Source organism: Pleurodeles waltl, chromosome 11 (genome assembly GCF_031143425.1).
Source record: "Pleurodeles waltl isolate 20211129_DDA chromosome 11, aPleWal1.hap1.20221129, whole genome shotgun sequence".
NCBI lineage: Eukaryota > Metazoa > Chordata > Amphibia > Caudata > Salamandridae > Pleurodeles > Pleurodeles waltl.
Genome location: NC_090450.1, coordinates 586,841,800 through 586,869,791, shown reverse-complemented (window position 1 = coordinate 586,869,791; position 27,992 = coordinate 586,841,800). Strand labels below are relative to the sequence as shown.

Sequence of the window (27,992 nt, the reverse complement as noted above, 5' to 3'; positions counted from 1 at the left end):
TTGCAAGAATATGATTATACAATTGTGCATCAGCAAAGAAAGGATTAGAATCCTTCTGACTGCTTTAGGAAAGTTCCTATACAAGGTCACAGTACTCTATCCGAGATGGCTGAATCATACAATAATTTTACTGTCAAGTCAAATAACCAGCTGCTACATCGTTAGCCCAGATTATGACTGCCACAAGACATAATGGTGACATGCTGACGTTAAAGGACATCATTTCACATCAGTAACAGAATTGACACACTTGACCTCTCACCAATGAGGCTAAATTTTAAAAATAAGGACCTGTCAAAGATGAACTGTCCGTAACTCAAGAGGGAGTTAAACTGTGAGGGTCGAGAATCCAGAGTCTGTGACCGAAAGTAACTGAATTGGCTGACTAAGGACATTGTGGCATTGTTGGCACAGAAAGAGCTCTCCGAGGCAGAGATTGGTTTTCGTACTTAAATGAAAGAGTTAAAAAGGAACTCAAGGCCTTTCATATATGCAACTGCCTTACTACTAATGTTACTCAAAATATTCTGAACATGTCTGTACCTCCCTAAGCATGCATGGGAGAGCACAGCCATCAACTTTTTCGGTGCACTTGATAATGGACATCACATGACGGTAAATGAGAGTACTCATGTTTCCCTTTGGTTGAAGATCCATCATCTATGAGTTACGAACAAGTCATTGAAAATTGTTATGGCATCTTTGCAACCTGAGGCATTCCAGTCAGTATGAAATCTGGTAATGGCCGGCCCTTTCACAGTAAAGGATGCAAAAAATTCCTGGAGCATCTGAACAAAAAGCATCAAAACAGCACACCTTTGTGGTCGCAGGATAATGGACTTGTTGAGGGTATTATGAACACGCTGAAGAAAGCAGTACAGAGTGCAATTCTTGCGAAGCTCAGTTTTGAAAACAGTACTTAATTCTACTCTAAGAGCTTCTCATTCAACACTGCAATCAACCATAGATCAAAGTCCTGTGACTTTGATGCTTGGGAAAGCAATGACAACAAAGTTACCTCAATGGATCATCAAGAGAGACAAAAGTGATAATATGATTAGTACAAAGGACTTGGTTGACAAGCTGAAAATGAAAGCTTACACAGAGAAGAGGCGACATGCAAAGGACAGCACGTTTACAAGGTGATTTGGTGATCACCTGACAGCTGTGAAAAAGAAAATCTGATGCTCCATACGATGCTGAACTTTTCCACACAGTGCCTAACATGCGACATGTGGTAACTGCCCAGCACCTTGGTAAGTCTGTTACCAGAGACTTTTCTCATTTTAGGCCTTGATTCATTGGTCTTCAACTTGAAATAGTTAAAGAAGGACTGACCCTAAAAATTCAGTGACTACTGCTGTGTAGTCACCATTGTTAGCAATCTCCGACACTGAAGATGACAGCTTCCAGTAACCAGAATGGGTTGTATGATCAAAGCGGCAACAAGACTGATCAAAGAGATCGTTGTACATACTTATATAAATGTGTATGTGTATTTCTACTGATTTTGTAAAAATTGTCATTTTTAATTTAACAGAGGAGGAGATTTATGACGGAATCGTTTTGGCTCCAAACTGACTCTGTAGCCATGTGACGCAATCACTAAATCAGAACGTAATGAAAGGTTGGTTAAAATGTTGGAGTTCACAGGTACACGCAGAAGAATAAAGATGTGTGATTTACAGCTCTGTGTGTGGCACAGTCCTGGGTCACTCAGCACACAATTCCAGGAATTCCATCTCAGATCGGAGTTCATCCTATAATGATTTGTTCTGGTCTGTCTCTTGCTGCGTGACAGTGTCATGTTCAGTGAGGTGTGCATGTCTGAAGTCAGAAGTCTGTGGCAGGGCATATACGATTTCCTTATGCATCTCTTAGGAAGAAATATGCCCATTGCCAATGATTAGGGATAGTTTACACCTGGTGCTACTGGCTGTCTGGATATTTGTTTCTCACATGTGTCTGTGTTAAGGTTTGTTATGAGTGATAACACAGCCCATTGTGGACTTATCGGAGCTTTTGCTGGATGTATAAGGGACGCTCTATCTATCATGTATTGTTGGGGGAGGGAGGGTGCGTTTCTCTGATAGAGGATGTTTGGGTATCTTTGATACTGAGAACTATGCCAAAAGGGAAACCTGGGTTTATATGCGGGAGCAGTGAAAAAGCATAGTCGTGGTAGGTTAGACCGATAATGCATGTGGCAACATGAGCCGAAACCTAGACCATCTGTTGAAGCTTACTGCTCTCCATTTACACCAAATGTTTTTCATTACATGGTCACTGATTTGTGGGAGTTTGTCAAGCCCTACAGGTTAGTACATAGTCTTTACCAATGCCATTACATGTAACTCCATTAAGTCCACCTCTCTCTGATCTTTGCTCTTCTATGGGATAACTCTTGTAGCACAAGATATAAAGACCTGAGTTAACACCATTAATGAACAGATAGAACTCCAACTACAGACATCTCACCTTTTCTTCATGGAATCTGCAACCAAGCTGGACGGATGCACAGGTGGCTGAGACAAGAGCTGGCTTGGGACAGCAAGACGTGACGTTCCCATACTGTCTGGACTGCCACTGACAGGGCCACGCACTTTGCTCTGTTAAATGAAGACACTCAAATGTTACAAAGTTTTAAAAATATAACCAGGTCACACAGTACCCTCCAGAAAATATATACACAAATATAGATTGAAAAATACTATTGTTAAGATTGAAAGTCTTACAAATAAAAAATGTAATCAAACCACAAGATGAAAGTGGTATGCAGAACGATGTACTGCTTTTTGTATCCCTCTCAGATATCACAAGACTACAACTGTTACAGATATTGGACCTATATGGACTGTCCTCTGGCTTACTAGTTAACTGGGCCAAGTCCCTCCTGATCCCCTTGACAGGGAATACAGAGGCAACGGCCTGGCAGAATCAGATGTCTCTCCGTAAGTTTAGTTTCCAATAACTGGGCACCCATTTCTCTCTGCTCCCGGACCGCTCCTAGTCTCTCAATCTTGTGCTTCGGGTCTCTAGGATGAGAAAAGATTCCTGTAAGCAGGTGTGGCTGTCGCTTAGCATCCTAGGAAGGTAAGTACTCTGAGTTGATGGTCCTCCCGCGATCTCTGTACGGCCTCCAAACTTTTCCTCATGCGATCCCACAGCAGTGTCCAATTCAACCTTGAAGGAGGACATGACTGCCGCGGATGTGCAATTGTATTACTGGGCCACTCATTTAGTTGTTCTGAAAGACTAGATCTACAGGCTTTTTGTAGACCAGGCCTTTCAGACTGAAGTGCCCTTCATTGGCAGTGATGCCATCATGGGGGTGGTCTATGCAACACCTTTTCCTCACTCCCTTGCAAACCTCTGTAGATCAGTGTTTATGGTTTCAAGGTTGACGCTTCTCTGGATGGGGTGGGACAGAAAGATTACCCTTTAGAGCCCCCTCTGGAAAGGCGGTTGGCTGGGGTAGGTTGCTCGATTTGAGGGTTTTAGCAAATGCAATGTTTTTGTTATCTCCAAGTTGTGGAATGTGTGGCAGAGATCGCACATGTGGTTCTTTGCCTGGTTGTCTTCTGCGGACTCCTTCCTGGAGGCTCCTGAGTTCAGCACCCTGGAGACCAAATCACTTATTGGATTCCCTGGAAAAAGGAGGCATTTCCCACATTTATTAATCTTGAGTCATGGTGGGCCCCGTAGAAGATAGCAAGTGGAGAGGCGTCCTCGTAGCACTGAGGGAATTGCCAATCTCCTGAAGGCTCCACTTGATTCAACTGAAATTCCTTCACACCACTTATTTTACACTGCTGCGGTTGTGGAGGGCACATCAGCACTCTTCCCCTGCTTCTTCTTGACGTGATGAGGAGAGCACATACTTTTTGCATGTAGTCTGGTCGTGTCCAGTGTTCACAAACTACTGGGAGGCCTTCTTTCACTTCCTCTCCCATATTCTGGGAAAATCCATTGACTTGTCACTACGTATTGCTAGTTTTGGGTCTACTAAAGGATCTGGAGGGGGAGCAGCTCTTAGCTGGGTCAGGGACATTGATCGCCAAAGGAGACATTGCCCGGCCTTGGAACTCTGCCAACCAGTCCTCACTGAGGGCTTGGCACAAGGAGATGGACTGGTCCTCAAAATTGGAGGAATCCATCTATGCAGCACAAGGATGTCTCCACTAACATAAGAAAATGTGGGGCAAGTGGTGGAGCTATTGTGGGCTGGAATAATTTTATGTTGACATATAATGTACGTTTCTCACTGGAGCTAATTTTACTTCTAGTGTTGTAAGGTTTGCTGTTTTAATTCATAAAATCAATAAAAATTGGTTTATTTAAAAAAGATGAAGCTGATTTGCAAAACATGCAAACGTCTTGTGAGTCATAGTACAAAAGCTATGACAAACCAAGAGACAGCATATTTGAGATCTTTCTCCAGGATCACAAACATGGGGCATCTGGAAAGAAGGAAAGGCAGATATCTCTGAACATGCAAAGGGGAAGGTACTCCAGGAACAACATAATGGAAAGCATTTTCTGTGCACCATATGAAGAGAGAAGATCTACATAAGAGAGGGAATAGTCTTACACAGTAACAGAAAGACACTCCCCTTCTTCAGTCTGAGGCCATGAAAAAGAAAATGCTACTGACCTGTAAATCCTGTGCATTGAATCTATTATAGATGCACCTGCTGAGAATAGTTCATACAGTAGTATATAAAAGGTCGGGAAAGAGTGGTTTATCTCTCCTTGAAATAGGTTCAGAAGAGTTTTCTCCTCAAGCGTTTCATCTCTGGAGAGTACACACGGATATTAATAATTGGTGATGGCATGTGGTTGCCACTTTACAGATCTCTTTTAAGGACACATTAGCTTTAAGCACTAGCTGTTGAAATGTGCTCTTGTTCTCCCACAGCACAGTGCATTTGCTTAGGTGCTTAATCCCCAAGCAATCCCACCTTTAGAAAGAGACTGCACTTCGTTACCAGCCCAAAGGACATGAAAAGTTTCTCTCATTTCTGTAGGTCTTTGGATCACCTTATATAATAGCTTGGAGCAATTGTAAATAAACTGCACTCAACACCAGGTCTGCATGAATAGAATGCTCTTCAGAAAAATCAGGTTACTAGCTAAATGAGCTGATAACCAAGTCTGAAGGAACTTCAAGGATAAATATGTTTATTATTAAGTCAGTAATATGTTCTGCTGATACCTGGATCTTGCACATTAGTGCCCAAGGCCATAGTTCTTGAACATCTCTAGAAAGAATAGTAGATATCAACCACCCCTATACCTACCACGTTCTGATTTTAAACACTATTGTTTTCTGGTCATTGAACATTTTGCTGTCAACGCACTACGAATAGAAAATATTGGAGCATAAGTGTTACTTCTGATAATTCAAGATGCTTATATGTAGTTTTCTTTCTAGTTATTAACAGTGACAGTTTATTGTTAGGTTTTCTAGGGCTGCTGTCCCTACTGGTATGGTCATTCCTGAAATGAGGATCTTTAGATGCTATGAACACTGAATGGGTTGCCACATAGAGTTGGTTATGTTTTTTCGTCCACTGATGAATCAAGCCTTGCAGTGAGATATGATGCAGTGAGATCTAAGATGAAAGATTCTACCCATAAGCACACTACTTATCTTGGAGTTCTTGCTTTTCTCCAATCGATTTCCTTTGCCGATTAGTGGATTACAAAACGAAATCTGACAGAGAAGTAACTTCTAACACCTGAACAATCACTGCAGTATCGACACCATGTGTCTGGACATTTTTAGCAAGATTTGAATCAAGCCCTTTGATGATTTCTCCCTAAGAAGGATGTTGTCTTTGATGACAGGGGGAGTTTTTGATGTTTTGACCGGTAGACCGGATAAAATCAGTAGGTTAATGGTTCTTTTGCAGACGCCGTAAATTAACTCATACAGCAGAAGTAGAAAACATCAAACATTTGCAGCACAGGTTTTGGTGGGTCTTAATGGATGAGAACATTTATGAGAACCTGTTAACCACACTATCTATAGCCCACAATCTAAATCATCTGAAATTGGAGGCTGTCTCCATCTTCAAAATTGTTTATCATAGAGGACTCACTCATTAAAAGAATAGGATGTGTTAAGGTAAACTGTCCTGTCTTATAAGGAAAGGACTTAGTGGGTGTTTCCGCATTCAAACGACACACTACTGAGGCTATCTGTCTGCAGGTTACTTAGGTCCAACGACGGAAAAGCCTGGTGATATTAGGCAATAAAGGTTTCTTTTTAAAACATTAACCTCCTTGGTGCTAATCATGTCAGTGCTCTGATACTCTAAGGGCTTGTTTGCCTTGCATATGCTCTTTGATTTAATTCAATTGAAAAAGACTGAGATGATGGAACTTTTTTTTGCCAAGGGCCTGATTTAGAGTTTGGCAGGTGGGGTTTTACCATCACAAATGTGATGAATATCCTTTCTGTCGTATTAAGAGTCCATTATATCCTATGGACATTGTAATACGGTGGGCGGGATATTTGTCACGTTTGTGGCAGAGTAACCCGTCTGCCAAACTCTAAATCAGGCCCCAAGATTGCTAGAACTTTAAGTACGGTCCTGGGAGATTCCCACTGCTACAAAAGGATCATCCTTTGGGCTATGATATTTGGCATACATAGACATGGACACTGTACGCTAATGACCTGAAGGTGGCCATGTCTTCAATGAGAGACAGCTCCAATGCCAAAAGTGTTTTCTAAGGAATTAATGGGGCAATTCTAGAAAATAGCCCAGTTGCATATGGCAGAACCAACACAAGAGCTTTAATGACCTTTGCGTGACTGCATGAATTTTGTTTCTTGAGTGAGGCTGATCTTCAGCCTCTAAGCAGGCTTTCACTTGGTTATGGCAGTTGAGGGGGTAGAAATGAGTATGGAATATATCAGTTAGTAGCATCACTTGTCTCCTATTTATCTGTTTAGCCATGCATTTTAAAAGGATTTGGATAATATTGACTTCATCACAGTGGGTTTTGCCATGGTTGTGCCCGGTATTAAAGGGCAAGGAAGGAAGGATAACTTAAAGTATACATTGGTTGTTTAAAATCATGTGCCAGGATTTGTCATCTGGCTGAGAATCTCTGTTAAAGTGTTGAGATACAGGGGTATAAGAACATATATAAATGCTAGCAATAGTGTTTTGTAGCCTATCCATGACATAACTGAACTGCAGCTAGTGTGGTAGGTTAACTCTGAACTTCACTGCCCCAGAGACCACCAATCCCTCAGATTGCAATAGCAATGAGCACAAAGAAACTAACTACCTCATAAGAGAAAGGGGGAGGTGTGGGAGGGCGCGCAGCCAAGCAATATGGTTGATTTGACGCCTTCACCTGGTGCTCCCGTCATCATCAAATTCATCCTGTGCTAAATCCTACTTGATACACAAAATCACCTCCCTGTATACCCTAGCGGCATCACTGAGAACCCCCGGGTTTTCTCCTGATCCCCATGTGTCAAGAACAGACTCCGAGGGGCTGCGTGGGCATGGCCCGCATTGGAGGTGCCCTGTCATTATTTTGGACCAGAAGAGGAAGATCTAACCGGGTGTCTAATCGCGTCCGGACCACAAGTAGAGACTGCTCCTCAGGGCAACTTTTCTCCCTGCGACCTTCCGGCCCGAGAACAGCGAGCACCCGTCCGAGAAGAGCTCTGGGGGCCCGACTCAGTGTGTCCTGCAGACAAGGAGCTATGTCAGACGTAACAGACCCTTACCTCTGGACCTATAGTGGGGGAATATGTGATGGGTGCATCAGAGAGCCCGGTGGAACACCGAAACAGCAAGGAGGCAGCCGACCTGTTGTTGCGCTGACTAGGCTGGGGCGGAAAGGGGGTAGTGGTGGATTCCTGATACCCACCGGTGCATGGTTGGAAGCGGACTGCGAGGAATGGGGAGGCATTTGGGAGCCGCCGCAACATCAGAAAAAAAAATAAAATAAAGCCTCACATAGTCCTGAAAAACGTCCACTGACAGGAAAAGTCAACTGCCTGACGACCGAGAGAAGCTCAGTTGAAGGCTTGCGGCCCATCAGGTTAGTGCGAGGGTCTGGCTGCGGCCTTGCGCTTGTCCCGCCTCAATTGAGTGCTGCGACCAGTTAGGCCCGGCAGGCCTAAACATACCTGGACCAAGCCAATCCCAAACTGCGGGTCAGGGGAACAGAATATAGGTCCCCACCCCCTGACGGCTGTGACTGGACTGAGCCCTATCAGAGCTCCAAGCATTGGATCACATGTTTCCATTGGGGTGGGGGGCACCTTCATTACTGCAGATCGTGTCCTTGCGGGAGGGCCCACCTCAATGATCGATGTGGTTCGGGGCCCTTCCAGGACTGACTGATTAAAATAGCCTTATTGCTGGAAACCGGATCGCCCTATTCTGAAAATATAAGGAACAAGCCGGAGTGCCGTCCCGACATTCTAGAGACAGTGAGGGTCCCCATAACGTGCACGAAACACACCAGAGGTGCCCCATACGTCGTAATCAGACATCTTTGGACCAACTGATAAAGTACCTCAGGACGACCAGACTGCCTCCCACCTTTGTTAACTGAGGACCACCTCATTACGGGTGAAATGGGGGGGAAGAGACCATAAACAGTTCTCTCCTTGGGGAGCCCTGGCATCCAGCAGAACAGCGCAGGTCCTTTTGAGGAGTAGTACAGGTGCTTGCCGGGTGCCCAAGATGGCAAAATAGATAACTATACATTACCAGTATCACTAGGAAGTGCGGAGAGTGACCCACGGGGACAGGCCCTGCCCAGAAGCACATCCACCGCCACCATGGCCGACCTTATGATGGAGATTAGGGGGGTCCAGAAATCAGACACTGGCCAGAATTGTCTCTGTGGCGCTTGAGGTAGGCCTGCTGCAGGCAGATCTGTCGAAGGCCTCAGATAGAATCACTGAGGCAGAAGGGCAGGTCACAGAACTTCAACAAGAGGACAGCACACAAAAAAAAAGAAAAGAAAAAAATTGACACTGACTTGAAATCATTGGTAGCTACCCTGGAAGACCGAGTGGAAGTTTGAGAAGGTCGGTCCAGACAGAACAATCTAGGATTCTTTGGATTTCCCAAAGAGCCAAAGGTCAGTCACCTGAACTGTTTCTGGAGGTCTGGATAACTACAATACTACAGTCAAGGAGGCTCCCCAAATTCTTCACTATTGAGCGCACACACCAGGCACTTGCACCGCCACCAAAACCAGGGGCACTGTCATGAGCCATTATTGCCCACCTCTTCAATTTTCGGGACAGAGATGCTGTACTATCACATGTAAGGGCTCGGGGAACCCCCAAATATGAGACCACCATTATTATTTTTACGGACTTTACGTGTAAGGTCCAAACCCTTTGCAGGGACTATATGGCAGTCAAGAAAAGTCTACGAGAGCAAGACCTTCGATGCAATCTAATGATCCCTGCCAAACAGAGTGCAATATGAGGGCAAAGCATTGTTCTTCACTACTCCTGAGAAAGCCCATATATGGTTGGATACAATGAGTGGTACACCTTCTCGCCCTCAGCCAAGTTGGGGGCGGGTGGAGGGGCGACCAGGGGAACCTGGAAAAAGATGCAAAGCCAGAAAACCATCAGACTCCACCCACAGTACTGAGAGTCGACAAATGGGGAAAGTCCCGGACACTGCTGAATCCTTCCGAGTCTACAGAGACAGAACAGATTGCCACAGCGATGGCACAGAATAAGAAATTATCCCATTTGGTACAAGAGACCGAACTACTGTAGTTCATACGCCCACGAGGGGGCAAACTGGAGGGGAGGAAGTGTACAGACTCAACTATTATATGTCTTATGATGCGGGAAAGAGCGACCCCCACTCAGGAGCGGTGGCGTGGGCGTGGGCTAGTAAATCACCATTCACTGGCACGCAATAAAAATACTCCATAAATGTATGTCCAGTCCTTAATTATTCTTTGGCAAAGGAAAAGTAAATTTATCTCTCAAACACACACTAGTCAATACAATGCAGTAACTTACAAATATTTTCATAAAGTTGGTGAAACTACCTCTGATGACATTACTACATTTGACCACTAATGGGTTATGACCCCCCAAAAAATCACAGTACTCCCCACCTCTACTGTTCACACACTATAATATGGGTGGGTGTCACTTTAATTGAAGCAGGCTTATTGGCTTTGTCAAGGTTACCACATTACTAGACAAAGTGTCACATGTTAGAAAACGGTCTATCACTGACATTAATAAACGTGTCTTATCTGCAATCATCAGTATCAATAAAGCATTGCAACATTCATGAAAAATCCCTGTTAGCAATACATTCTCTAATAGAAAATTATAAACATTATGTCTTCCTTTCATCCCCGTTAGTGTAGGAAAGTACCATCTTGCCTGGCATGTTACCCCCATTTTTACTTGTCTGTCAGTTTGTTTTTGCCTGTCTCATTTGGGATGCTGCTAGCCAGGACCCCAGTGCTCATAGCTGTGGCCTTAATGTTCCCTGTGTGGTGCCTAACTGCGTCACTGAGGCTCTGCTAATCAGAACCTCAGTGCTTATGCTCTCTCTGCCTTTAAAATTGTCACTGCAGGATAGTGACTATTTTTACCAATTCGGATTGGCACACTGGAACACCCTTATAATTCCCTAGTATATGGTACCTAGGTACCCAGGGTATTGGGGTTTCAGGAAATCCCTTTGGGCTGCAGCATTTCTTTTGCCACCCATAGGGAGCTCAGACAATTCTTACACAGGAGTGCCACTGCAGCCTGAGTGAAATAACGTCCACGTTATTTCACAGCCATTTTACACTGCACTTAAGTAACTTATAAGTCATCTACATGTCTAATCCTCACTTGGTGAAGGTTAGGTGCAAAGTTACTAAGTGTGAGGGCACCCTGGCACTAGCCTAGGTGCCCTCACATAGTTAAGGGCAATTTCCACTGACTTTGTGAGTGCAGGGACACCATTACACGTGTGCACTACTTATAGGTCAATACCTAAATGTAGCTTCACAATGTTAACTCCGAATATGGCCATGTAACATGTCTAAGATCATGGAATTGTCCCCCATGCCAAATATGGTATTGGGGTGCCAATCCCCTGCATCCCTGGGGCTCCAGCATGGACCCTGGGTACTGCCAAACCAGCTCTCTGGGGTTTTCACTGCAGCTTTCGCTGCTGCCAACCCACAGACAGGCTTCTCCCTCCTGGGGTCTGGGCAGCCCAGTCCCAGGAAGGCAGAACAAAGGATTTCCTCTGAGAGAGGGTGTTACACCCTCTCCCTTTGGAAATAGGTGTTAAGGGCTGGGGAGGAGTAGCCTCCCCAGCCTCTGGAAATGCTTTGATGGGCACAGATGGTGCCCTCCTTGCATAAACCAGTCTACTCCGGTACAGGGATCCCCCAGCCCCTGCTCTGGTGAGAAACTGGACAAAGGAAAGGGGAGTGATCAATCCCCGGTCAATCACCACCCCAGGGGTGGTGCCCAAAGCTCCTCCAGTGTGTCCCAGACCTCTGCCATCTTGAATGCAGAGGTGTGAGGGCACAATGGAGGCCTCTGAGTGGCCAGTGCCAGCAGGTGACATCAGAGACCCCTCTCCTGATAGGTGCTTACCTGACTAGGTGGCCACTCCTCCTCTGAGGGCTATTTAGGGTCTCTTCTGTGGGCTTCTCTTCAGATAACAAATGCAAGAGCTCACCAGAGTTCCTCTGCAACTCCCTCTTCGACTTCTGCCAAGGATCGACCGCTGACTGCTCCAGGACGCCTGCAAAACTGCAACAAAGTAGCAAGAAGACTACCAGCGACATTGTAGCACCTAATCCTGCCGGCTTTCTCGACTGTTTCCTGGGGGTGCATGCTCGCGAGGCTGTCGGCATTCACCCTGCACTGGAAGCCAAGAAGAAATCTCCCGTGGATTGACGGAATCTTCCCCCTGCTAACGCAGGCACCAAACGTCTGCTTCACTGGTCCTCTGGGTCCCCTCTCATCATGACGAGCGTGGTCCCTGGAACACAGGAGCTGGATCCAAGTGACCCTGACAGTCCAGTGGTCCATCTGTCCAAATTTGGTGGAGGTAAGTCCTTGCCTCCCCGTGCCGGACAGTAATCCTGTGTACTGCGTGAACTGCAGCTGCTAGGGCTTCTGTGCACTTTTGCAAGGATTCCTTTGTGCACAGCACAGGACAAGTCCCCAGCACTCTGTCCTGCATTGCTCAACTCTCCGAGTTGACCACCGACTTCGTGGGATCCTCCTTTGTAGTGTTGAGATGACCGCCGTGCTCAGTTTTCTTGAACCCGTGTTCAAATACTTCTGCGAGTGCTGCCTGCTTCTGCGTGGGCTCTCTGTGTTTCTGAGCACCCCCTCTGTCTCCTCTTCCAAGGGGCAACCTCCTAGTCCTTCCTGGGCCCGGGCAGCACCCATTTTCTTCAACCGCGACCCTTGCAGCTAGCAAGGCTTGTTTGCGGTCTTCCTGCGTGAAAACAACTCTGCATCCTCCAGCACGCCGTGGGACATCTTCAGTACAAAGGAGAAGTTCCTGACATCTTCCGTTGTTGCAGAATCTTCAGCTTCTTCCACCCGGAGGCAGCCATTTTGCACCTTCATCTGGGGTTTAGTGGGCTCCTGCCCCCCCGGACACTTTCGTGACTCTTGGACTTGGTCCCCTTCCTTTACAGGTCCTCAGGTCCTGGAATCAGTCTTCAGTGCTTTGCAGTCTGTTGTGGTCTTTGCAGAATCTCCTATCACTAATTTAGTGTGTTTCTGGGGAAGTAGGGTAACTTTACTCGTATTCTTCAGGGTCTTGGGGTGGGGTATCTTGGACACACTTAGTGTTTTTTTACACTCCCAACGACCCTCTACACACTACACTAGGCCTGGGGTCCATTCGTGGTTCGCATTCCACTTTCTTAGTATATGGTTTGTGTTGCCCGTAGGCCTGTTGCATCCTATTGTATTCTACAGTGTTTGCACTACTTTTCTAACTGTTTACTTACCTGATTTTGGTTTGTGTGTATATTTTGTGTATTTTACTTACCTCCTAAGGGAGTATATCCTCTGAGATATTTGTGGCACATTGTCACAAAAATAAAGTACATTTATTTTTAGTAACTCTGAGTATTGTGATTCTTATGATATAGTGCTATATGATATAAGTGGTATAGTAGGAGCTTTACATGTCTCCTAGTTAAGTCTAAGCTGCTCTGCTGTAGCTACCTCTATTAGCCTAAGCTGCTAGAACACTACTAATCTACTAATGAGGGATAACTGGACCTGGCACAAGGTATAAGTACCATCAGTTACCCACTATAAGCCAGGCCAGCCTCCTACAGTTAGGCCACAAAATATGCAGCCATAGGGCCAACCACTAGAGGACCCTGCACTCTCATGCTGTAGATCAAGAGATACAGCCTTAGGAGTGTTTGAAATATTGATGGAAAGCCAGGGGGCTTGAATTCTTTGCCACCAGAAACTTAGGTTCACTTTTGAAAACCAGTGGAAGGGGCTACTGCACTATTGAAGCACCCAGAACTCTTTTTACTGTGTTAGTGGTGCCTTTGCCATCATGGGGCCACCACAAAAAAATAACCTTTGGGCAGACTTAGCCCCTCCATGGATCATGCATTTTCAATGAGAGTCTTCTCTCTGTTGCGTGGGCCTTTGCACTCTGCATTTTCTTGCTGTTTCTGCTTTTCCTTTTTTTTATTTTCCTTGTTGAGGTGCCTAGTCCCACCCAGGACACCCCGACATGCACTTTTGTTGGGACAGTGTGGGAGCCCACTCCTGCCGTGTCCAGCCAGCTTCCTGGCCATCCAGCGCTATTGACTTCTGGCACTGGACTCGGACGTTTGATTATCCTTGCCTGCTACATGTGGGGCAGGATGTTCCCTTCGTGGTGCCCGCCCTGCCCCCTCCCCAGACACAGGGATAGGGGGCGAGTTTAGAACAATTGTGGGAGGTTTGACGACTCTGCCCCTTTGTGTTCCCTAGCTGGGGACTGAGGGCCATCGGCTGCCCAACGATGGAGTCCTGGGCCACTTCTTTTTGCTCTTCCTTATCTCTTTATCTTCAAGGCATGGGCCACATTCTTGAGTACACACACACCCACCTGTGGCGGAGCCCCATGTGCTCTGTTTTCTCATAGAGGTCAAAGGCCAAATCCTTTAATGATGGATAACTCCAGCTACGTTGGCCCGATTTCCAAAATCTTGGCTCATTTTGCTCCTGTGGTGGGCCCTACCACGCTGGAACCAGCTTTTTCCCTCCCTTTTCTCTGTCTATGGTGCTCCTCTTTTCCTGCTTGGGCACAAAAGTTCAGATCTTCCACCAACTTGTCCTTGCGAGGGATCCAGCCTCACTGGTCTTGGAGAGACCCACTGGTCTGGGGGTCAGCAGTAGGCAGAGTATTTAGGCCATAAGGGGGCTTGCCCTTGAAGCTGTCCATGGCCATCCAATTCCAGTGTCCAACTCTCAGTCTCTCCCTATTGCAAGAGCTTTTAAGTTTAAGTGGGGTGAAAAGTTCTTGATGCCAGGCATTCCTGGCCATTCCTCGGTTGCCACATTAACCCTCGACCCCAGTCCCAACCCTCCTGCACAGCATGTTAGGTCAATCCAAGATGGCACTATCAAGTGGCCTCTGTGCACATTTCCACTGGGGGCCTAAGCTTTACCCCTAACTGACATCACTGCCAGGGACTTTCTCACTAAAACTTCAATGGGGAGCTCCCTTCTATTTTGGCCCCAGAGGTCTGGGCTTTTTCCTTTGTTCAGTGGGTGTGGGCTGTCGCAAATTCTGGTAGAGTGCGACAGCTAATTAACAGGTATAGATTTTCTCCCCCACCCCTTCCTCCTCCGGAGCCAAGTGAAGAACTGTTAATTGCTCCTCTTGTGTAGGACGATTTGTTTCTCCTCTGCTGAGGAGCAAAGTAATTAACTTGGCCCAACAGCGTGACAAAAGGCCTGGAATCTGATTCTGAGCTGAGCCAGAGAAATGTGACAATTCTGGACAACCCATAATGTGTAAATGCAGGTTCTAGAGACTTGCATAATCAAACTTGGTGTACATGTTTCACCCCAGTTTTATACATTACTGGACTTTGTAGGCCTAAATGAAGCAAAACAGCATTTCAAGGCAGATTTTAAACCAGTAACCCATACTGATCTTACTTATAAGTGCCCATTAATATTAAAAGGCCTACCCCACATCAGCATCTAACTTTGCAGAGTCCCCACGTACACAAGGGTACTGCTGCACAATTACCGAGCTGCACACAATGGTAGTCTCTTAAGTGCAGCCCTCTCACATGTGCACATGTATTGACATGTGGCCAGCAGAGGGCCCCTTAACCTAGCTGCATTGAGGCAGCTGTATCTTTAAAAGTGTACACTGGCAGTAAACACATGAAGTAAATTTAGCTTTTGATTACACAGCAATGGTCCAAAAACCAGCTGATCAAAAAGCAAAAACTTTATGTGGATTATATGGGCAGAAAATATTTAACTACACCACATGAAGTATCCAGAGGACACAAGAGGAACTAGCTTCTTCCTAGTCTACTAGGTGGAATGTAGCTAAGGTCTCGCTGAAGACAGAGAGGCTCTTAGCAACAGAGACAAGAGAGCCACACCAACATAGAAATGTTTCTCATCATCAATAGGTACTTTAAAGTTGACTCAAAATAATCTGAGTCTCTCAATGTTTAAGCATGGGTATGTTTTGTAATTGACTGTCTGCCTCTCCATCTCAACTGTGATCTGGCCTGCCAAGTAGGATGAGTAGCTGCAAACGTAGCTCCAGAAATGGAAGAGGTGACATTTTGGGAAATAGAGAGAGTGGACAGGTGACCTCCCTCCTGCGAGGCAGAAGTGGACAATGTATGTGACATCCTGCATCACATTTACCACTTTCTTTGCCCCTGGTGTACTCCATCCCAGTCCCTCAGCCTGCTAAAGAACATCTCTGAAATACACTGTTGTACATGGTGTTTTCAACCAAATGTACAGCTGAACTTGTCTTTTGACTAACTGAAGGAAAAAAAACATTAAATGCTGCCTTCTTGTCTATGATTTGTCCAATCTGAGAAACAAGAATGTTACTTACCGTGCAAGCATCTGTTTGAGGCCTGTAGTGCTGTAGAGTCATATGTTGTGCATACTGCTGCAATCTAGGGTTGGACTCGTTGTGTACAACTTATTTTTCCCCGAAGGAAGTCTTTGAGTCATGGGACCTAGTGACTCCACCTATCAGTGGCATTATTCAAGGGCATTGGCTACATTATTAGACTGTTTTTTGACAGCAGGTAGAACATGATTGGAAATTTAGCACAGAGAATACAGAAAATATGACCATGCAGAGCAAAGAAAATAAGGATAAAGAAAGAAAAGTAGATAGCTGCAACAACCTTAGGCAACCGGAGAGGAGGTTGGGTGCATGTGAATCTACAGTACTACATGCCACGAACAGATGCTTACAAGCTAACATTTTCCGTTCACGGCATGTGTACCTGTAGCCTGTAAAGCAGCACTCCTGAAAGCAGTGGATTAGCCTGAAGACGTTGCAGAAGACTGGGAAAGCATGTGCAAGACAGCAAGGCCAACTCTAGTTTGTATGGCCAGGACATCCACATGATAGTGCTCAATAAAGGTATGAGGGATGGATCAAGTAGCTGCTTCAAATATCTAATGATAATCCAATGATACATTAGTGCTGGGTAGGACGGACAGTGTTCTTTTTTGCTTTAGCATAACAGGTTTGTTTTCACTTGATCAACCATAGTGCAACTCCTGCTTTGAAAAGAGCACTTCTCTTATGGGGCTTGGATTTAGAAACAAACAGCTGTTGTGTCTTACAAAAAGGCTTTGTCCTGTCCATATAGTACATTAAAGCTCTCTTGGCATGAAGAGTGTGCAGAGTTCATTCTGCAACAGTCTGGGTGTGGGAAGAAGACAGACAGTTCAACTGTCTGGTTAAGATGGCAAATTGAGACCACCTTAGAGAAGAATTTTGGACTGGTTTGGAGAACCACTTTATCATGATGTACTTGGAAAAAATGGCTCTTCCAAGGTAAGAGCATATGTTTCATTGACGCTCTGGGGAGAGGTGATGGCTAAAAGGAAGGCCACCTTCCAGGACAAGAACTGAAGTGGACAAAAATGAAGTGGTTCAAAGGGGGACCCATTAGTCTTGTGAGGACAATGTTAAGGTTCCAAACAGGAGAAGGGGGCATCCGTGGTGGAATAACTTTTTTGAGGCATTCCATAAACGCCATAATGATTGGAATCTTGAATAGTGAAATATGTTGCCTATTTTGCAAATAGGCAGCTATAGCAGCCAGATGTAAACAAATAGGTGTGTCAGCTAGACATAACTTTTGCAGGTGAAGAAAGTTGCAAACAATATTTTGGACAGATGCTTTGAGTGGATTAATGTGTTTCCATTTGACTGCGTAACATATCCTGGTATGACGCTGTGGTGCCTCTTTGAGAACTGAAATACATTCTTCTGGTAGACTGAGGTAACCAAATTCTAAGACCTAAAGAGCCAGGTTGCAAAGATGAGCTGCTGAAGCTTGGGGTTTATGAGAGTTATATGGTTTTGTGTGAGAAGATCCGGCATGTAGCTGAGCTTCTCGTGTGGAATTAGAGACTGTTCTAGCAGTGTGAAGTACCATGGCTGTCGTTTCCAGGGTGGGGCCACCAAGATTAGCATGAGGGAAATCTGTCTAAACCTCCTTACCACAAACACTAGGAGTGGGAGAGGCAGAAAAGCATAAGCAAATATCACAAGCCAACTCGTCCATAATGCACCACCCAGGGACTATGGGTGTGGTAATCTGGTAGTGAGATTTGGGCACATTATGTTTTTGGTGGTGGCCAACAGAACTATCTGTGGGAACCCCAGACACTGAAAGTACATGCATAGGACCAAGTGAGTGGAGTTCCCATTAGTGGACTTGTTGATGGGTCCTGCTGAGGATGTCCGCTAAATCGTTGTCCACCCTGGAAATCTGCTGAATGAGTAGATGGACTTTGTGGTGGACTTCCCATTGCCAGATGTTTTGGGCCACACTAGACAACTGTGGTGAATATGTGCTCCCTTGTTTCTTTAAGTAAAACACAGCATTTGTGTTCTCTGTGCAAAGTAGGACTGTCTTTGATAGAGAGGGTTTAAAGCCCGGAGAGCTAGCTGAATGGCCATAAGCTTCAGGTGACTGATGTGAAGAACTTGCTGGACAGGGGTCCACTGCCCTTGGATAGTGAGGGATCGAGATGAGCTCCCCAAAAGCAAGACATCTGCAGTAATCATCTCTTGAAAAACTGGGTCCAGGAAGGTTTGCTTCTGCTACAGGATATCTGTATTCCACCACTGCAGAGAGTGATGTGTGCGGCCTGACACTAGCCCTTATCAGCAACTCTCCGTTTAAGACCACTGTGCTGCTATGAACTCCTGTAACGGGTGCATGTGGAGCCTGGTCTGAGGGACCATATCTATGCAAGACACCATCATGACTAGTAGGCCCATCACAGTTCTGACTGACTGGCTTAAAAAGATGCAGCAAGTTTTAGAAAGCCTGTACTCTGCCTGGACTAAGTTTTCCCACTCAAGCATTTACAACTGCCCCAAGGAAGGGCTGTACCTTAAGGAGTTGAAGGTGGTATTTGGTCAGATTGATGGTGAAACCCAGATTGTGAAGGGTGTCAATTGTGGCTTTGGTGTGCACTAGATAGAGTTGCTGCATGGCGCTCTTGCTCAACCAGGTATCCAAGTAAGGGAAAGCATGGATGCTGCTATTCCTGAGATGAGCTGCCACCATGGCCAGACATTTGATGACTCTTGGTGCAGTGGTAACCCTGCCATGAAACTGAGTGCTGAAACGAACCTTGAGTGGGCGGCGTTTGTATGGCACACAAAGCCATATGTGTTCCAACTGCGGTAGAATTTAGTAGGGTTGTGTGGAAGGTCACAGTAGTAGAGTGAGGTTTGGTGAGTTAGATGTGGAAGCGGAGGGAAGAGCTTAGGCAGAGTTATTTAGGAGATGGAAGTAGTAGAAGGGATTTGGGATGAGTCAGAGTGAGAATGGAGGATAGTTTGATAGAGACATGACATATGATGATGAGTAGATAACTGTGATAAGATGAGAGCAGGAATTCATAGATATCTAGTATAACAACCCACCCAAGAGCCATGCAATGATCCACGAACATGCCAAGCACAGAAACAACATATACACATACATACATATATATATATACATACACACACACACACACACACATGAATACACACACATATGCACATACAATACATAATTAGAACCATGGTTAAAAAATACTTAGTCAAACAGGTTTAAAGAGTGTGTGTGTATTTTATTGTTATGACCTAGTAGCGATACATATTTTCTAAAGAAACTATAAATAAATAGAAATATACACATAATCTGAAAAAATATCTTCTTGTTCTCCCAATCAGGAGGAGGTGCATCACTGGGCCATGGGTGTTAGTGCGCTTTCTGGCAGTACGGACCACCAAAGAGTCAATGGGTAACCGTCCATAAACTTATGGAGGATCACTACAGGAGGCTTTATACTTCCTGTCCATCCTAAGTGTGATAACTCTCATAGGCTCCTTGAAAATATCCAAGGCAGGTTTGAGGAACCCAAGAAAAAATATTGTTTTACTACCTAGAGGTGCGGCACCTCTCACCCTTACTACCCTTGTGTTTTCTTTTTTCCAGGAACCCTTTGAGTATCAAGGAGTAATGGATGGAGCATTGGATGGAGGCAAGGGTTTCCACAATGAAATCATCCTCTTTGTGCTGCACATAGAGTTCGATATTGTGGAACATGGCAGACTTGTGTAGAGCATCATGATATACAGTGACATCATTTGGAGGGTAAGGTTTAGTAGGGCAGAGGTCTGGGTCTGTGTCTGCAGTGGGTTCAATATCATAACCATCCCAAGGGTCCAGGTCCTATGGATCATGAGTAGGGCCATATGGGAGCTAAGAATGTACACCCCCACTCCCCCTCCCACCCCAATTGTGAGGAAGCCTGAGGTGAGTGTTGTGGCAAAACTCTAAAAGCAACACAGGAGGTATGGGGAGGAGGAGCTGAAGGCTATGAAGGCAGAGGGGGGAAGGAAGGAAACGGACGAGCAGGAGGCAGGAGTGAGGTAGCTCTGTTGTGCTTTTAGGTCTTTTGGGAGCAGTAAGGGCTGATGGGTTGATTGCCTCCTCAAAAATCAACTTCTTATGAGGAACAGAGTCCTTAGGCACCTGTAGAGGCTTCACCAGGATGCAACCAGTGCCTTGTTGGATATCGACCAGCTGCTACAAAGCATCAAAATGTTCCTTCGGTAGCTCAAGGTTTGGCTGACTGAAGTCTTTGGAAGCTTCAGAGGAGGCAGTGGTGGAAAAGGGTCTTGATGGGACTGAAGATGGTTGTCCACAAGATGGTGTTGAGCTCTATCTCTGCACCAAATGCTTAGGGTCAGTGGGTCTTGGTGCCAAAACTCACCCTTGGCTCAGAGTGTTTCGATGCAATCTGCCTCAGCTCCAAAACCTCTGGCTCCATCCCTCTCAAGTCAGAGGGTGTTCTGGGAGTGCACCCTCAGATCCATTGCTGAAGAAGGGGCTGAGGGTCTGTGCTTCAAGGAGGACTTTGGCGTTGTGTGGAACAGGCATCAGGTCCATCTTAGAAAGGCAGTGTTAGCCATGGCCAAACGGCAGTGGCATGCCCGAGGCCTCATGGGTGGGCACAGGAGCTCTGGCTGGTGCCTCTAGGTGGTGAGGATGGGGAGCATCACTACTCTGTATGGACCTCTGTTGCTGTTGGGTTGGCTGTGGCTCTTCGGTGTCAAAATCCACCACAGAGTCAATGCTTTCCTGCGAGAAGGCTGGCTCCATTTCAAACTCTAGAGCATTTATCTTTTCAATCTCATACTCCTCACGCTCTCTCCAAAGATATCAGGAGCGTCTTCCGCCTCTTTTCTGTGTCATGGTACCCGAGGCAAGGGAACAAGCATTTCAGCTCTGAAGAGTTCTTTTTGTAACTGAACGCAAGACAAGCCAAACAGGAGTCATCTTGGTGGTCGGGAGACAAACAGACATGGCAGACTTTGTGGATGTCAAATCTCAGTTACTTGGCATGACAAGTAGGACAGAATCAAAATGGGGTCCTTTCGATCACTGTGACATTCTCGGTCCTGAAGGTGAGAGTTGAGAGGTATATAACTGACATGAATGAGTCGAACGTAATGCAACGGTTGAAAACCAATGAGAAGCAGGATTGTTTTGTAAAAACTGACAAGGGGAATAGATCCGAGGGCCTAGTGAGAACACCACAGAGGGTTGAACCACAGCTCACAATGACGTATCTGAACCAGACATGGAGAAAAAACGATCTCACAATGGAGCTGATGACTATGCGCAGTACCACTGATAGGTGAAGTCACTAGGTCCTGTGACTCGAAAAGACTTCCTTCAAAGAAATACAAGTCGTTAAAGTTAGAGCCCAACACAAGATGGGGCAAGTATCCACAGCATTTGTATCTACAGCAACACGTCACAAACACAATTAAAAAAAAACAAAAAAACTGTGTACCGTAGGTTTGCAGATATGCAGAGATAGTCTACCTTTCATGAATATCATTGAAAGTCCCCGAGATATGTACATTGAACATCACTGCCATCTAGCTCCATTTTTTTATTTTTTTATTCTGGTGGAGGGAAATAACTGGGTCAATGTTCTGCTACATCTACCTGTCGTATATGGAAAGTGCAACTAGTGCATTTACAATCTTGACAATTTGAATAGTCTGTGCTGACTTTGGTAATCAAAGAATCCATTCTACACGTTGTCTGTCCAGAGGTGCTGTACACACACAGCAGCAGGCTCACAGGAAGGTCACTTTTTTGCAGAAACTATTCTCATTACTGATTTCTGGAGGCAAGTGTGTTGCTTTTCATGTTCTCATCCTTTGTCATCAAAACAATCCTCTATGACTTTGTTATATTATTTTTTCAATCTCATACTCCTCAATATTATTATTCAGACCCGTCTCAGGAGTGCTCAGAAAATCGTAGGAGCTATTCCACGGTGATGCACCCTCCCGAACTACCACAATAATGTGTACAATTAGAGCAGGTAGTACACTGACTGAGTGTACAACAAAGTAGACAGCCACCCTGCGGCCTAACATTTCAGCACATGCTCATACTATTTAGCCTTTTCAGGTACTGCCTGTGGCACATGCTTTCCCAAACAGCTGGGAAGGAGATAATGTAAGAATTAAAGAGTACTTACAGACACCTCTGCAAGAAAAGAAGATTTGTATTAGAAAGTTTTCCAGAATCCACACATTCAGACCCCACAACAAGGATGAGAAGATTTAAATTGCATGGAATAGGAGGAGGAGCCATCCAGACACTGCCACAAGCGATAGGACTCCACCATTGAAAAGTAACATCAACAGTAGCACTTTAATGCCAAGAGGGACAAAATCCATTACTAGGGTAGAGGATTAACCTTTCTAGAAACAGTCAAATGGAGCACAGTCAACTCATACATTGTAGGAAGGTAGCCTCTTTCTAGCCTTGTTTCCCCCACTTTTGGCCTGTTTGTGAGTATATGTCAGGGTGTTTTCACTGTCTCACCGGGATCCTGCTAGCTAGGGCCCAGTGCTCATAGTGAAAACCCTATGTTCTCAGTGTGTTTGTTATGTGTCACTGGGATCCTGCTAGCCAGGACCCCAGTGCTCATAAGTTTGTGGCCTATATGTGTTCCCTGTGTGGTGCCTAACTGTCTCACTGAGGCTCTGCTAACCAGAACCTCAGTGGTTATGCTCTCTCTGCTTTCCAAATTTGTCACTACAGGCTAGTGACTAAATTTACCAATTCACATTGGCATACTGGTACTCCCATATAATCCCCTTGTAAATAATACTGAGGTACCCAGGGTATTGGAGTCCCAGGAGATCCCTATGGGCTGCAGCATTTCTTTTGCCACCCATAACCAACGTCCAAGTTATTTCACAGCCATGTACCACTGCACATAAGTAACTTATAAGTCACCTATATGTCTAACCTTCACCTGGGTGCAAAGTTATTTAGTGTGTGGGCCCCCTGGCACTAGCCAAGGTGCCCCCACATCGTTCAGGGCAAATTCCCCGGACTTTGTGAGTGCGGGGACACCATTACACGCGTGCACTATACATAGGTCACTACATATGTATAGCGTCACAATGGTCACTCCGAACATGGCCATGTAACATGTCTAAGATCATGGAATTGTCACCTCAATAGTATTGGGGGGACAATTCTATGATCCCCCGTTTCTCTAGCACAGAACCCGGGTACTGCCAAACTGCCTTTCCGGGGTCTCCACTGCAGTTGCTGCTGCTGCCAACCCCTCAGACAGGTTTCTGCCCTCCTGGGGTCCAGGCAGCCCTGGCCCAGGAAGGCGGAACAAAGATTTTTCCTCTGAGAGAGGGTGTTACACCCTCTCCCTTTGGAAATAAGTGTGAAGGGCTGGGGAGGAGTAGCCTCCCCCAGCCTCTGGAAATGCTTTGATGGGCACAGATGGTGCCCATCTCTACATAAGCCAACCTACTACAGTTCATGGATCCCCCAAGCCCTGCTCTGGCACAAAACTGGACAAAGGAAAGGGGAGTGAGCACTCCCCTATCAGTACCTCCCAGGGGAGGGTGCCCAGAGCTCCTTCAGTGTGTCCCAGACCTCTGCCATCTTGGAAACAGAGGTGTTGGGGGCACACCGGACTGCTCTGAGTGGCCAGTGCCAGCAGGTGACGTCAGAGGCTCCTTCTGATAGGCTCTTACCTCTCTTGGTAGCCAATCCTCCTAACTTGGTAGCCAAACCTCCTTTTCTGGCTAGTGTCTCTGCTTTGGGGAATTCTTTAGTTTACGAATGCAAGAGCTCACCAGAGTTCCTCTGCATCTCCATATTCACCTTCTACCAAAGGATCGACCGCTGACTGCTCCAGGACGCCTGCAAAACCGCAACAAAGTAGCAAGACGACTACCAGCAACATTGTAGCGCCTAATCCTGTCGGCTTTCTCAACTGTTTCCAGGCGGTGCATGCTCTGGGGGTAGCCAGCCTTCACCCTGCACCAGAAGCGCCAAAGAAATCTCCCGTGGGTCGACGGAATCTTCACCCTGATAACGCGGGCACCAAAAGACTGCATCACTGGTCCTCTGGGTCCCATCTCATCCTGACGAGCATGGTCCCTGTAACTCAGCAACTCTGTCCAAGTGACTCCCACAGTCCAGTGACTCTTCAGTCCAAGTTTGGTGGAGTTAAGTCCTTGCCTCCCCACGCTAGACTGCAAAGCTGTGTAGTGCGTGATTTGCAGCTGCTCCGGCTCCTGTGCACTCTTCCAGAATTTCCTTCGTGCACAGCCAAGCCTGGGTCCCCAGCACTCCGTCCTGCAGTGCACAACCTTCTGAGTTGTCCTCCTGCATCATGGGACTCCCTTTTGTGACTTTGCGTTGACTCAAATTCACTTTTCTTATAAGTGCCTGTTGGGGTACTTCTGCGGGTGCTGCCTGCTTCTGTGAGGGCTCTCTGAGTTGCTGAGCGCCCCCTCTGTCTCCTCCTCCAAAAGGCGACATCCTGGTTCTTCCTGGTCCTCAGCAGCACCCAAAAACCTCTACCGAGACCCTTGCAGCTAGCAAGGCTTGTTTGTGGTTTTTCTGTGTGGTAACACCTCTGCAAGCTTCATCGCGACGTGGGACATCGGTCTTCCAAAGGAGAAGTTCCTAGTCCTCTTCTTTCTTGCAGAACTCCAAGCTTCTTCCAACCAGTGGCAGCTTCCTTGCACCTTCAGCTGGAGTTTCATGGGCTCCTGCCCCCTCTGGACACTGTTGCGACTATTGGACTTGGTCCCCTTGTCTTACAGGTACTCAGGCTCGGAAATCCGTTGTCAGTGCACTGCTGGTGTTTGTTCTCCATGCAGAATCCCCCTATCACGACTTCTGTGCTATCTGGGGGTATTAGGTGCACTTTACTCCATTCATTCGCATTCCACTTTTGGATTATATGGTTTGTGTTGCCCCTATACCTATGTGCTCCTATTGTGATTCTACAAAGTTTGCATTACTTTTCTTGCTATTACTTACCTCATTTTGGTTTGTGTACATATAACTTGTGTATGTATATATTACCTTCTTACTGAGGGTACTCACTGAGATACTTTTGGCATATTGTCATAAAAATAAAGTACCTTTATTTTTAGTAACTCTGTGTATCGTGTTTTCTTATGTTATTGTGCATATGATATAAGTGGTATAGTAGGATCTTTGCATGTCTCCTAGTTCAGCCTAAGCTGCTTTGCCATAGCTATCTTCTATCAGTCTAAGGTGCTAGAAACACCTCTTCTACACTAAGAAGGGATAACTGGACCTGGCACAAGGTGTAAGTACCTCTGGTACCCACTACAAGCCAGGCCAGCTTCCTACATACATCAACAAGGGAAAATAATTTCCCAGGCTGTTTCACTGATTTCTACAAGACTCCAAAGGAAAGATAACTGACAATCCCACAAGAGGTAGGAGGACAGACAGCGTGTGAAAGGATGCACATATTATAATCACTCCATACTGCAGTTCACCTTTTCACAATGAAATGAACTAATTACAGAGTTGGGTTAGTATCATGAAGAAGGTCAGGCAGGCAATATCACAAAGCAATTGGAAAAAGTCTTACACAAGCAATCTTCAGCAAGTTCCACAGTTCTTTCTGTCTTTTCTCCTGAAGCCGAACTACAGTTTTCTCGTCTTCAATCATTAAACTCATCACCTCCTCTACTCGTGGGAAGAGTTCCAGAGCTTTCTGTCTGCAGACCACTGTCTTGCTGCAAAGAAAAAAAAAAAAGAAAATCATCTGAGGAAAGCAAAAAGGAAAAACGGATGAAGACAGCAATACTTTTCAAAACGGCCTTACCTGGGGATTACTAGCGGAAAATATAACTTGCCCCAGGGTGAGATAAAGGAAGCAATGACACTGCAAGCACCTGCCTTCACATACAGTCAGTGTTTTGGACTGGGATCGGTGATACAGCAAGACTCAGTCAGCCAGGAGGAAGTTGGTGCTGTGCTAACAGCAGTGACACTGTAAAACAAAGCCTTTCCCACGAGTGAGCGCTGCATGTGTTGCAGGGATTGTAACTGGACTTGATGAGCAATCAAAATCATGAACGGTTTCTGAGGAAAGGCTCAATAATTGCAACAGTGCAAGGAAACTGTAGCTGGGAGGGATGCAGGATTGTGACAAGTGCATTGGAATCACAAACTGGAATAAACTAAATGAGAAAGTTTTTTTGAGTGAGCCAGCTATATGGAAATCTTGAACCACCCACATTTTAATTCAATAAGCTGATGTAAAAGCTTGTGTCAAGGCCTATTAATTCACATGCATGTGACATGATCTATAAAATAACCCCTGTTTAAAGTGAAAATGCTGTAATGTGTCCATTATAACATTAAGGTTTTTCTGGCTTCCTTGAAACCTAAAGAGTTCGTATCCTCAGCTCAGTGTGTAAATAACAGCAGTCAGCATTAAGTGTGATGAAAGAATGGAGACATTTTCGCACCAAAAATGTTGCAAATATATCATTTGTAACTGAAATATGGACTGTTCATTCTTTGACTCACCTCAGCTGAGTGTAAATGAGTCTGACTTTCTTCTCATAGTTCTGAATGGCTTGCAGCAGTATGCGTACCATCTCCTGGCAGTCTCCACCCATGCGCTGGTCTGAAAAGAGCATGGTTGAATTTAGGCCAGGGCAAATCAAGTGTGGTTGTCTACTAATAAGGATGTACATTTTTTAAATGTTTGTTGTCACTGAGATCAGCGAGTTAAAAATGCATAGAAAAGGTGGATTGACATAGGATAGTGAGATGATAGAAGAGGTTAGGACAGAGAGAAAAATTAGGATGAGATTTACACTAGAAATGATTTGGAGGGAAGGATGGGGAAGAAGTAGATATCATAAGAACAAACAGGTCTCAAAACATTGGAAATGGTGAAGAAGGAGAAGAGGGTATCGAAGTGTTTTAATTCGTTCAGCAACAGAATAAGATTACTTTCTTTCCTAAAACTATCAAGAAATGTATACTATGACATACTATCTGATACTTGGAAAATCCTTTGCCCACAATTAAAAAAACTGTTTGAAATGGGTAACTAGGAGAAAATTATGTTTCAGCTCAAGATGTTATATAATGTTTTATCCTGGCACACAAATGCAGTAGTCAACTGCCCACTAGAAATGTAAAGAAAATACATGTAAACTTGAAGCACAATGTTTCAGCCACTGGTAGTCACTGGATTTGTTGAATAACCCCGATAGTTGATCACATTTTCGCGAGCCTCCTACTAGCTTCACAGTGGTATTTTAAGCATTGTCATACTCCCCTTAGGCAATCAGAAGGAGTTTACTTTAACAGTCCAGCCAATACTGGAGGCTGAACAATAAGACTTCAGTCTTCACATAAATGTTTTTTAACCACCTCCTACTCACAAACCCTCCAACGTCTCCCACATAAATTAATTAGTTCCATCATTGTTCTCCACTCCTATTTACTCTAGGGTAGAACTTTTAATCAACTGCAAATTAATGACATACCAGCCTCTCTCCATCAACAGTACTGTATGTCTATGTTAAAACGTTTGGGGGGAAAGATGCGAGACATCCAGTAGGTAACAGAGCTAAATGTTTTTGAGAGAGCTGAACTGATCAAAACTTAAAGTTTGGTACTCTTTTAGAAAGAAGGATCAAAACGATCTGCTAACATCAGGCAACACCTGCCCTTTCTTCCCTTACCACGGTCCTAAATCAATGATATCAACCACTTTGTAGGCGGCAATGAAGAACAATGCACAGAATGTCAACCCAGAGAGCTGGAAACAAATTTAGTGCACACTTAAACCCACTTCTGGGTCTAAACCATGACAGACACAA

General features: G+C 45.3%; 1 protein-coding gene across 2 annotated transcripts in view; it reads right to left on the bottom strand.

Annotated features, from left to right (window-relative positions):
* Positions 1–27,992, bottom strand: part of IKBKB (inhibitor of nuclear factor kappa B kinase subunit beta) — a 419,227-nt gene that overhangs the window by 73,344 nt on the left and 317,891 nt on the right. For both annotated transcript variants that reach the window (XM_069214097.1, XM_069214096.1), the window contains exons 18-20: positions 26,683–26,782; positions 25,736–25,883; positions 2,479–2,609 (exon numbers count right to left, since the gene is read on the bottom strand). In XM_069214097.1, the coding sequence (XP_069070198.1) occupies positions 2,479–2,609; positions 25,736–25,883; positions 26,683–26,782 (379 nt within the window). The remainder of the gene's footprint in view (positions 1–2,478; positions 2,610–25,735; positions 25,884–26,682; positions 26,783–27,992) is intronic.